This window comes from Pelecanus crispus, chromosome Z (genome assembly GCF_030463565.1).
Source record: "Pelecanus crispus isolate bPelCri1 chromosome Z, bPelCri1.pri, whole genome shotgun sequence".
NCBI classification, from domain to species: Eukaryota; Metazoa; Chordata; class Aves; order Pelecaniformes; family Pelecanidae; genus Pelecanus; species Pelecanus crispus.
Genome location: NC_134676.1, coordinates 30,035,565 through 30,047,818, shown reverse-complemented (window position 1 = coordinate 30,047,818; position 12,254 = coordinate 30,035,565). Strand labels below are relative to the sequence as shown.

Below are 12,254 nucleotides of genomic sequence, written 5' to 3'. Positions count from 1 at the left end.
GGTGTGCATTTCTCAGAGTAATGCATTTAACTTGCTGTGCTTGTGAGGCAGTGATGTATATTTTCATTTTCTCTTAAAATAAGAAAGTGCTGAAAAGCTCATATAATGCATTTTGTGTACTGGTGTGCATTTCTCAGAGTAATGCATTTAACCTGCTGTGCTTGTGAAACAAGTAATCATTTTACCTTTATATCTGGGAATGACTACCAGTCTATTCTGCAAACAGTTAGCAAGTCCCCTTGGCAAGCCCCTTCCACGCTCCAGAGACCGGCTGCTCTTGGTGATTGAAATCAAACCATATCCCAAAGCTACGTATTGCAGCGGGAGAAGCCAGAAGCTGGCTTTCTCCAGTGGGCACCACGTGGCAAGTCTTGAGGGTATCTATAATCAGAATAGATTATTAGGGTGGGGGTCATATAGGACATGGCTACTGAGGAGTGGACGTTATTTCTAGGTCAGCATCTATACTACCACATGGAAACTGCCAGGATCAGCAAGGAAACACAGAAGTCACAGCTGGGCTCATACAAACTGGGGTACCACAAGAGCAATACTCTGTACCTATGAATACCTCACCAACTTCAGGAGAACTGCTGCTAGTTCTTCTGTATCTACACTGTTGCATATGTTCTATCAGCAGTGTCAGTTCTAGTGAAGAATGAGCACCGTTGCTCTTTACCACTGTGTCATCTCAGCCACCTGACATGGCTGTAAAAATGCTTGTCTGCAGTCTACAACCTTCAGACTAACGGCAGCTCAGAACAATAGTGTACTCTGCATGCAACATCCAAATGCATCATGCTGTATTGGCCAAGGCTCTCGATGCTGTATTCATGCAGAGGAACTATTCATATTAAAAACACTTGGTGCTATAGGCAGATATAACGTTATGGACCAGCACCTACAACAATGTCGTTTCTATATTTGCGGGTGTTTCTAGGCAAGTAAGACAAATAACTTATTAGTGACAACCTGAAATGCTTGTTAATTAGAATGAGTTCAGTATACCCTGGAACAAAGTATTTCTTCTAAGAAAACAGGACTGATGTATCGGTTCATCCAGGCAAGCATTCTGTTTCTGAGCAGCAGGCAGGGAATTTGAGCAGTCAGTACTGGAAGGAGCTGCACACAGAGGAAGTGTCTTCTCAGTCAGGGACCAGAGGTTATCTTAAAAACCAGGCTATAAAAGTTTCTATCCTTTCCTATGTTGCAGCGTGATTCCTCCCACATCACTTCAGCCATATAAACAAGAGGCTTAGCGTAAGCCAGTGCCTTGCATCTGTCAGTAAAGTGAGAGACACATGTAAGAGAGGCTGATTTATCTGACTGCTCTATCCCATCTATAGGGGAGGATAAAACACTTTTAGGAGGTGATTAAGTTTATTTCTTGAATGGGTCTCAGTGAGTACTGGGGAGCAGATGTCTAACTTACATGTGGAGAGGAATGAAACCTTTGTTTCTGTAATTGCAGATGTTTTATAATACCATTGCTCCCTGGAGTTACCTGAGCCTGGTCAAAATGAACTTCTGGAGCCTTAAGAGTAGGGGTGTCAGCAGCTTGTCCAAAACCAGTGCTTTTCTGGTGTAAGTCATATATCTATGGGCCTTGAATACATGCAGAAAGGCTATGTTTGCAGTATCTTATTAAGTGAACTGCTTTCAAATGCAAAAAGGTAGCAAGAATATTTAGAGTGCTGGCTGTAGTGCGTGTATGTGGCAAGTATGACTCAAATTTTGCTGCAGCGCTACGGTGAGATGCAGGACACAGGACCCTCGGCCTTGGACCACGGAATCGCCTTTTCATCTGTTGGCATCAGGGGTGCTGCTGGAGCGCCGGTGCTAGCTTTGCTATATGAGTTGCACCGGTCTGCCAGGGCAACCCCTGAGGCTTCTCACCGCCGTGCTTCGAGGCTGGGACCCCGGGAGGGCCGCGGGGAGTCGAGGCAGCGGAGCCAGACGCCGGGGCTGGCCAGCCGGGCAGGGCGATGCCCCGGAAGGGCACCGGGAGCAAGGGCCGCGGGATGGCCGCGGGACCTGCGCCGGCCCAGGGCTCCACCGCCGGGGCCGGGGCCGGGGCCGGGATCCGGGCCCGGGGCGCACCCCTCGGCGTCCCATCGGGGCGTTGTTCGCCCCCCGCGTCCTTCCTGCTTCCGGGGGCCGCCGCGGGGAGGATTTGCCGCAGATGACATCAGCTGTGGATGCTGGAAACGCGGCGGCGGCGGCGCGGGGATGCGCCGGCTCCCCCCCTTCCTCCTCCTCCTCCTCCTCCTCCTCCTTCTCACCAGGTCCCTGCCCTGCACCGTCTCGGTATAAAAGCGCCGCCGCCTCCCCGCCCGCCCTCACTCTCTCCCTGCCGCCTGCGGAGCCGCCGCCGAGCGGCCCTTCTCCCCTCAGCGCCCCGGAGCCGCGGGGCGGAGCGGGGCGGTGGCGATGGCCACCGTGGTGGTGGAAGCGGACTCGGAGCCGTCCTGCAGCATCCCCAACCCCACTTCCCCCTCGCCAAGCCTCTCCCACCGCTTCCTGGACAGCAAGTTTTACCTGCTGGTGGTCATCGGCGAGCTGGTGACCGAGGAGCACCTGCGGCGAGCCATCGCCAACATCGAGCGAGGTGAGGCGGCGGGCAGCGGGCGCGCCACAGGCAGCGCCGCGCCCCCCCCCCCCCCCCCCCCCCCCCAACCTCCGGCGCTCTCCCCCTCCTCGGACGCGGCCGGGGCGCACCCACCCCACGCAGGGTAGGGGCGCAGCAGCCGCCAAGCCTACACTTGGTAGCGTAGGTTAATGGTTGGACTGGATGATCTTAAAGGTCTTTTCCAACCTAAACGATTCTATGATCTTAAGCCGCGGTCTCCGGCTCTTTATTCCGCGAGGGTCCCGCCGCAGCCCCCCCCCCCCCTCTCCTCCTCCTCCCCCCCCGGCGGGGTGCGGGCGCTGCGGAGCAAGGGCTGCGGGCTGGGCCCCGCTGCCGCCGGCTGCTGCCCCCCCCCCGCCCCAGCCAGCCCGGCAGCGAGCCCCCGGCCCGCCATTGTTGGGGCGGAGGGCCCGGGTCCGGGGCGGCAGCCCAGCGCCCGCCGCCGAGCCCGTCCGCCCGGAGGCACCGGCGGGTGGGCGTGGCGCAGTCCGCACTGCGGTCCCTATGGCAGCCCGGAGCGGACAAAGGGCGGCCGCGGCGCCGGCGGCAGAGGCGGCTGGGGATGGGTGGGGACGGCGAGGGGGTGGCGGTGGGGACGGGGCTGCGCGGCGGCTGCTCCCCGCTAAGCCCCGTCCCCCCGCCGCCAAACCGAACCGTCGGGGTTCGGGGCGTTTTCCTCCTCGGCGGCAAAGACTGCCCGAGCGGGAGCGCAGCCCTACCTTTGTGTCTAACTTTGGGCGGTGAGACTTTTCTCTTGGCTGCAGAATTCTTCAGGACCCGAGCCTGATATGCGCATATACGTATTTCAATAAAGGAAAAAAAAAAAAAAAAACATATGGGTAACAAGGCTAATACCTGAGCGCTCAGCCTCGTTGTTGCCCGGCTACCGGCTGCTTTGACTCGCTGTTCATTTGTCCTTTTCTTAAGACGGCGACACAGGCAGGTATCGCAAGTCAAATGACAGTTTTGTGAGTTCTCGATGTGGTTTCTCATACAATAGATTGCAGTGTACGTGCAGAGCGGGGGAAAAACGCCCCGCTGCAGTAATAGTGGTATGAAGCACAAAGAAAATTGTTACCGGACCCTGTAGTTTGTTAAACTCAATTGATACCTGATTTTGTAACATATATTTTTGTTCTGGGCTGGTAAAAGGAGAGATTTCAGAAACCTGCCATTGTTAGAGGCGGGGAAGAGACCCTGGAACCGGGAATTGGTAGCAGCCTTGTCATGTAGGTGTGGTTCAGCCATCCGGCTAGGACTTCATTTGTTTCTATTGTTGCTTTCTCAAGCATTGTTGCTTTAGTTGGCTGTTTCTCTTGATTCTTTTTCACAATTCTTTGTGGTAAAGGGCTGCCTCATCACAGCTAACCAGCTTCACCATGACCTGTTCATCTTTTTTGCCACCATTGTCTCCTAGGGACAACTACTGAGGCAGATACTTTGTCATTCAGAGCATCTTCAGCACTGCACTAATTCTATCTAATTTTCGGTTATGTCAGGAGTGAATTGGCTGCATTTTAATTAAATTATTAAAAATTATAGAGCAAATGGATAAAACTTCTGCCCTCAAGACAGCTGATGTCATCCTTCCTCTGAAGAAATGCTCTTCAGCCTCTTCTTGAAGCTTCTATTGTACAGCTGCTGCTGCATAGCTCTGTTGCTGCTACCTCCTGCCACTAAGCATAACACCCACTTGCAGTTTTAGATGTGCAGAGGGAATGCTTTGGCCTTTTTATTCATCGTTTTGGATTAGAAGTCATCTCGCTGCTTCTGGTGTCACAATCTGATTGAGATTTTGCCTGCTAGGAAAAAACCTTGATCAAATTTTGAGGTGCATTGTTCTGGATGAGTACACTGGGAGTCTGAAGCTTTATCTGCATGAGGCAAATATGGGCTTGACTAATCTTTTTCTCTTTGGAAAATGTGCTGTAGTCTGGAAAACCCCACTTCTTTCAACCTTTATTCTCAACAGAGCCTTAAATGCATTTTGGGTTCTTGATAACTCTGCCTCACTGTCTTCTCTGGTACGTCTCCTAAGTACCATCACTGAAAACTGTGGATTCATGCGCCAAACTGCAGAGCAACGTGTCAAAGAAAACATCTGCTGATAACACATCAGTGGCGTGATGCTACGCAACCTGGTGGAATGCAGAGTCACTTAATATATCATGAAGAGGGAATGGTGTGGCGAGATGCATTTTCAGTAATTGCATTTGGGATGTGACTTTCCTAAGGGGGCAATCCTCCAACCCACTGTCCACCAAAAAAGAAGAGGGCAGTGAAGAGTAAGCTTCAAGATTTTTCCACTGATTTGGCAGATGCTATTGGGTGTGCCTCGCCTGCCGTCTGTTTAGTCCTGTGTCTAGTAGCACTGCACACCTAAGACTGCAGAGAGAAAGAGATAGCTCCAGTTCAGCCATGCTTCCAGTAGTTACATCCATGCTGTTAATGATCTGCATCATTGGACTGACCTTGGATTTTAGTTCCAGATTTATCTCCATTCTACCCAAACCTGATTTGATTACATAATGTGTATAATACATAACACTACTTTATAATGTACATGCATAATTTTTGCATCCAGACTGCTGAATCATGCAGCTGCAGATTGGGGATATTCTATCCAAATCCCAGCTTCAGCTTCTAGGACTACTGTGTGCATGGAATGTCTAGGCTTTCCCTGCCGCTCCCCACCCCCCCCCCCCCCCCCCCCCGCACCCTGCCTTTATTTTGCATTGAGTCCTGTATTTTGGACATTGCCTGGGTCAGCAGCCTTGACTATGCCTAATCAGAATCTTATCCCTACAGCAAATCTGGATTCATGACAAAAGCAGCTAGGGATGGTGGACAGGCCCTCTCAGCAGAATTGCTGAATCACAGTCCATATTGCTTAACTGACGTCCACAAAGCTTTGTAGTCTTCCCACAAGAGCTTGCTGTCAGAGGCCAGTGAGCTGTTTATTTTCTAGCTTCTTGAAGTTCAGTGCTCATTTATTCAATGTACTTCAGCTTTGTGATCGATGTCAGTTTACTAGTCATAGGGTTCATATGTACTGTACATGCATGGTATTATCTTTACTTTCTTGCTCTCAAATATTCCAACACCTGGAAAACATTAAAGCCTGCTGAGCTGTATTTGTCTGCCAAAACTACACCCCAAAAATGCACCATATGGCCAAGAGATTTTTGAGAAATGAAAATAAAGAGACTTGCAGAAGAGACTCACTGCCTATGCCTCTGAACAATGATGCATCAGTCAGGAAGTGGAGGTGGCTGGTTATAGCTCAGTTATTTTTCCCCTGAGTGGTTATGAAACACACAGGCAATACTGTATTTCCAAATTTATTTAGTTTCAAATGGCAGCTACTTAATAGCTGGTAGCATATCCCAGTAGTAAGCATGCTCCTACCTGGACTGGGATGCTGACAAGGAAAAGCCCTGGATGAGTTCTCCCTGGAGAGGCTTCAGGCTCTTGAAATGCAGATATTCATATTTGCATGGAGAACCTACCCAGAGCTGCAATGGGAGACTGGCACTGCAGATCTGGTTTCTCTGCTCTTCCCCCTCTTTCCCCTCCTTATCCTTCAGCCCTACAACATGGCTTCCGCCAGCACAAGTCCTGACATTTCTGCTGCCTTGGAAGGGAAGATAGCATAGGAGGTAGTGTTGACAGTAATGTTCACAGCCTGAAAACCTGACAGAGTTACCAGCAGGAGTGTTAGTGCTAGTCTCACGCTGAGGAGTTGTCCACACACCTCTTCAGGCATCTCTTTGCCAAACCCCGAACTGATTTAACTCAACAATTTCATTCAAAGGCATGGTCAGGCATGTGGGGAGGGGCCACCAGACACTTCCTCACCTGCAGTCCCTTCTGCATTTGCCAGCTAATTTGTGTAAGTCTAGTGATGTTCCTTTAGGAAAAAACAATCACTGTAATGTTGGTGTTCAAAATCACAGCAGTGCCTGGACTTAACCTGTAATGCAACTGCCTGCTCACTGTTTTTCAAAACTAGAAGAATTTTCAGAACAATTTCAAAACAAGAAAATTATACAAAAAAGTTAAGCATGTTCTCCTGTGGGGTTTGGTTTGGGTGTTTTGAGTTTTGTTTTGTTTTTGTTTTTTTTTTTCTTTAGTCATCAAAATCTTATGCAAGGAAACTGTAAATTTGTCTTCTGGTTGCAATTTTTTTCTTTTTTCCCTGGTCAAATTTCAATCCTTAAAAATATATTTTGGAATAATACATTTTTTGATCATATGTGTCAAGCTACTTTCTAAGTAGCTGGGGGGAAAACTGGTAGGGAATAGAGATGTGCTGTTTAGTTTTTAAAAGGAAAAAGATCAAGCATAGCATTTTCAAACCTCAAAACTTCAATTTTGATACCTCATGAATAAAAGATCACTTAAATTTTAATTTAGAATATGGGATGCTTCAAAGCTTTGAACAAAGAAGTCAGCAATTTAATACTTTGTATTTAAATATTAATTTGCAAAATGCTAGGTGATGCTGGTTTTTTTTTCTCAGAGGGGCAAGTACAATGGTCCTGCAGTGTGACTAAAGTGTTCTCCAAGTGATTCACCCTTTCAGTTTTGTAAATCAGTGTATTGCTATTTCAAAGTCAATTCAGGGACATCAGTAACTTCTCATAATGTGGCTACTAGGATGTGTGTCCAGTGGTCATAAAGCTGAAAGGATGGCCCTTTGGAAAGGCAGATTTCTTCTTGCTTGTGACTGACCCCTGCCCAGAGTGCTCCTTTTGAGCACTCAGCTTTTTGCAAAAAATAGCTGTGTGCCTTGAAAGGAAGAGAGGCTGGGCTTCAAATTTAGAAATATGCAAACAGCATGAATGCAAATAGAGAAATAGTCAGTTAAAACTTCCAGTGATCATATATCAAGCTAGATGTGTTTTGTATTTTGAATTTTAGGAATCCGATCATGGGACACAAACTTGATTGAATGCAACTTGGATCAAGAACTGAAACTTTTTGTGTCTCGCCATTCAGCTCGATTCTCTCCTGAAGTTCGAGGTGAGTTTTTGGAAGTGTTTGACAAAGGGTTTTTTTTGTTTGTTTGTTTGTTTTCCAAGAACAGAATTAATAAATACACTCTGGAATTGTATGGCCCACTTTAATTTGTGATTCTTTACAATGAATAATTTTTTTTCCTTTATTTTAAAATATAGCTTGTAAATTATAATTTGTTTTAACTTTCTTACAACTTAACTTTAAAACAATCAGCCTTTTACGTTAGCTTCATATGTATCACCATGATTACTTTGTAGGGCCATGTTAAATTTAAGTAAAACTCACTTTTTGACTGAACAGTTTGTTTACACAGTATCAATCTAGTAGTCCCAGAGACTGAAGCTTACTGTGGTAGGTAGAGCACATACAAAAAAATAACCTGAAAGGTTAGTTCTACAGTTTTATAGAGCCAGAAATGGTGTCACAGCTGTTGCCCAAGCACAGCTCAAGCCCGGTGTTTCTTTGCAAAGGGCTTGGCCTTTTCTCTTTCTTCGTATGAAAAGTTGAGGGGTGGAGGGTCTATGCTGACTCACAGGAACTTTCTTTGGCTTGTATGATGAAATTAAAAATTTACAGGGTTCATAAGACTAAATCTCTTTTGCTGCCTTTTCTTCAAGCCTGTCCTTCCTTTAGAGGATTCATACAATAAAGCAAAAACACCCCCAAAAAATCCAGTTTTGTGAAGTGTAAAATTTGATTTTTGTTCTGGTTGCATGGGAATCAAGTGTTTGGTAAGTTTTCTAACATCTCATTACTTTAACACAAATGCTGAGTGAGCATCAGTGAAATTAATCACAGTTTTCATTTAAAAATATGTAACCTTCTCAAAGGAGTAGAGGTTGCTTTCATTGGTGAAATCATTGCGGCCATGTGCCATTGACTAGTACAACCTAGTACTGATGAGTGTTACAAATTCCAGCTTAAGGAACATCTCTTGTGTGGTGAAAAAGGGCTATGAAATGTTGTATCATGCTTCTACATCACATTCCTAGGGTCAATTACTGTATACTGTTGACAAAGAGATCCTGATGTGTTGCTAGCATGACAGCATTGACCTGATGGTTTCAAATAATATACCAAAATGTCTTGTGTAACTAATTCTTCCTCCTTGCAGCATAAGTTATAGCAGATTTTGCCATATCTCCCCATATCTATAGAAAGTGAAACATTGCCACAGTTAACTAAAAAAAAAAAAACCTCTATAATTCTTCCCCTGGTTTGAAAACCAACAGAACCAATGCAACAGTACTCAGTGTGAAGATCTAGAGTCAAGGCGTGTAGTTCCTGATTTACATGGAAGTAAACTCAGGCCTAGAATACATATCTTTCATTTCAGTTTAAATGTCATGAAGCCAACTCAGCTTCTCAATGACACTAGTTGCTTTGTTTTACAGAGAGGGTATTCTGATAAGTGAAATGATCAAAATTTATCTTTAAAGAATGCAAGATGCAATGCATCCCATTTTTAATACGTGTATGTTTTACTTTAAAACTTCAGGAAGAAAAAAGATCCTGTGCTTCTCCTTTAGCAAAAATATTCCAGCTTGTCTAATATTTTTTGCTGTCTTGTTTAGATGATACATCCTCATACCATTGCATGAATTAAAATAAAGCAAATAATCTGCTTTCATACAATAAATAAAATAAGAATATGCACCCCTTTTTTTCAACAGATTAGAGAATCCTCTAGGAATTTTTCTCTAGGAATTGTATTTTTGATTGGGTTTTTTTTTCTTGTTTGTCTAGACTTGCCTGTCTAGTCTGTCATTGTGTTGAATTACGGCTTAATTGCATGTGACTGGAATTCATCATCATCTCTATGACAAGCAGTAATGAATGTGTTTTTCACCACTGCTCAATCTTTAAACAATAAACTGCCAAAATCTATGTTGAAAAAACATTAAGGGAGCCAGAAACTTGGATAAAGGTAACATCCAAGAATAAAGCTAGCCCTCTTGACCAACTTCTTGTCTAAAATTTTGTGGGGAAGCCCATTGGCACCTCCAGAGTCACACTGTACAGATCAGAGGATCATTTGTTTTAGCTTCTTTCTGTGGTTCTGTGATGTTGAATCTGCATGAGGCTCCTTTGTATCCTCTCTACTGTTTGGTAGGGAGAAGGGTTTTTTGTTGCCATTTGTTAATTAAATTTCAGAATGCTCGATTTCTGTTAGAACACCCAAATATTGAATTTTGAGTGTTTAACCAGTGAAATGGTCAACATTCATACTAAGAGATGGTTGTAAGTACATATTCCCTTAAGGTCCTAAACTCAGAAATTCTGCAGAATTTGGGTAACTAGGTGACCTTTTGTCCAAGGAAAGTATTCATCCAAGGTGATGGGGTAGTCTGTGGGATGTAATTAAACAGCCTTTTTTTCAGTTCTTTGAGACTGAACTCTTTATGCAACTCACACATAGGGACAGTTTACTGTAGAGGAAGGGTAGAGTCATCTAGTGTGTCTGCACAGCTCCTAGTGTAGTCAGGGCTAACTGCTAACTGAAGCCTCTTTGATTATAATGTTTAATTATGGTAATTGCAGTGCTGGCTCAGTACATGCTTGTATGCTTCTCAAAGCAGCTCAAGGATACACACAGCACCAATGTGAAGGGTAGGACTCCTTCCCCAAAAGGAAGCTTGGAGGACATGGGGCCAACCCTTCCCCATGCCATATGTCTACAATGTTGAAGGAGAGATGTGAGAAAACACGTCTGTCAAAGCATTCGTGTATTTTCACTTGAGGAATTGGAGGTTTGATCCTTCTCCCTGTGTAGTGAATAGCAAGGTACCTATACTGCAGGGAGCATGACTGGATCCCAACACTCTATTTGTGCTCTTTTCAAGGGAATAGATGGTCACAGTGGTATTTATGCATCCTATATTCAGATGCTGGGCAATTTATGGATGATTTATGATTCCTGAAAAATAGGATTCAGAATGGAAATGCCAGCAGATCTTTTCTGATACCTTGTAAAGCAGCTGAGTTAGCAGACTCCTTAATAATACTAAATCTTGCAGAGATGTTATTGTCAGGTGCTGGTGAAAAATGAGTTACAGAGCTTATTAACTGGTTGCCAAGACAACAGGCAACATGACTTAAAATGGGTACTCCAGTGCTTGCCTGTTTTCTCTGTCATGTACTGATAACTTCCATCTTATGTTAACATCACAAGGACAAAAAAATCAAACAATGAATTGTAACATGTACATGCTGGAAAAGGAACTGTGTATCTGGTAGTGAGGCAGAGCAAGGGTAGAGTCTGGGAAAGAGCTTGGTTGAAATTGCAGCTGTACCTGCCAATCTTTTCTTAATTTAAAAAAAAAAAGCTTCAGCTGCACAAAGCAGCTTCACAAAAGACCAAGTAAATGGATTTTGTGGTGGGGGTGTAGGAGGGTAAAGCCATTGAGGGCCCTTCTGCAAGACTTCCACGCCTGCTGTTTTGTCCCTCAGCTTCCACCTGGGGACACTTGACTATTGCATTGGTGCATATTCAAGCCCTTGTCTAGATGAAATCCATTTTATTTAAATAGCTGTTCAGCAGCTAGTCACCCATAACCTAAGAAATACTACTCAAGCAATGCACTGTGGCTACTTTGTACTTTGTCCTGTTGTTATGAGGAACATGTATTTGTGGAAGACGCATTTCCTGTCTGAGCCGTACCAGGAGGTCTCCTGTTGCCCATAAGTCAGCAGTTGGTGACTGCACAGGCTTAAGTGAATCCTTCCTTACCTGTACCCAAGACTATTTTTGCCAGCCTGCCTGTGGCCAGGGGGGACCTTGGCAAAGTACAAGACACATTTGGTGTCCCCTCAGCAGCCACCTGCATCAGCAGCAGCAGTAGGCTTGACTCCTTTAGGCTTCCTGAAGGTCATTGTTGTCTGAAACTATCATTACCCTAAAAAGCCTTAACAGCTTTCATTCTGAAAGTTACCATTTCACAAGTTACTGTGTAGGGCTATAAGTAACCTGTGGAGAATTTTTGATCTTGCAATTTTCGTCATCAATGCCCACAGCTCTGTACCTTGCCAAATGGTGTATAGTCCCATTGCCTTTGTCAAAGCAGATCTAAACCCAGTTAATATCACACCCAGTACCTTGCAATGTGAGCTCATGGAGTCACTGATAAAATGCTAAAGGGCATGGTTTTAGTGCTGTCTTACTGAAAACAGCAGTTCATCAAAATTTTTCAAGTAAGAGGACATAGGTACTTGAGTAAAATCCATCACTTAAAATGAAAGAAAGAGAAGAGCCAAGAAGTCTCAGCCCAAGATATCTCAGCTGATATCAGAGCACATCACTAAGTACCTAGGAATTAATTTCACTTAAAATCGCAAGTAGTCTGGTATGCACATTTAGGGACACCCTATAAATATGATTCTTCAGCAATTAGAGACTGTGATAGCTGGACTATTCACTGCAGTCATTTTAGCTCATTTTATGTTTGGAGAGGTTAATTTTAGTTGGCTACCAGACTTGTTTTGTGTCTTGAAGTATTTGTGCCTTGGAAGAAAGAAAATGGAGGCAGAATAGGACTTGAATAGGGAATTGAGCTCATGCCTCTGTGGCTGTGAATGGTGTCCCTGCAGGGTGTTCCCACCAGTG

At 45.0% G+C, this 12,254-nt stretch overlaps 1 protein-coding gene across 1 annotated transcript in view; it reads left to right on the top strand.

The window, feature by feature from the left end:
• Window positions 1-2,430: 2,430 nt before the first annotated feature.
• Window positions 2,431-12,254, top strand: part of MAP1B (microtubule associated protein 1B) — an 81,283-nt gene continuing 71,459 nt past the window's right edge. The window contains exons 1-2 of the mRNA XM_075726349.1: window positions 2,431-2,608; window positions 7,553-7,654. Of these exons, the coding sequence (XP_075582464.1) occupies window positions 2,431-2,608; window positions 7,553-7,654 (280 nt within the window). The remainder of the gene's footprint in view (window positions 2,609-7,552; window positions 7,655-12,254) is intronic.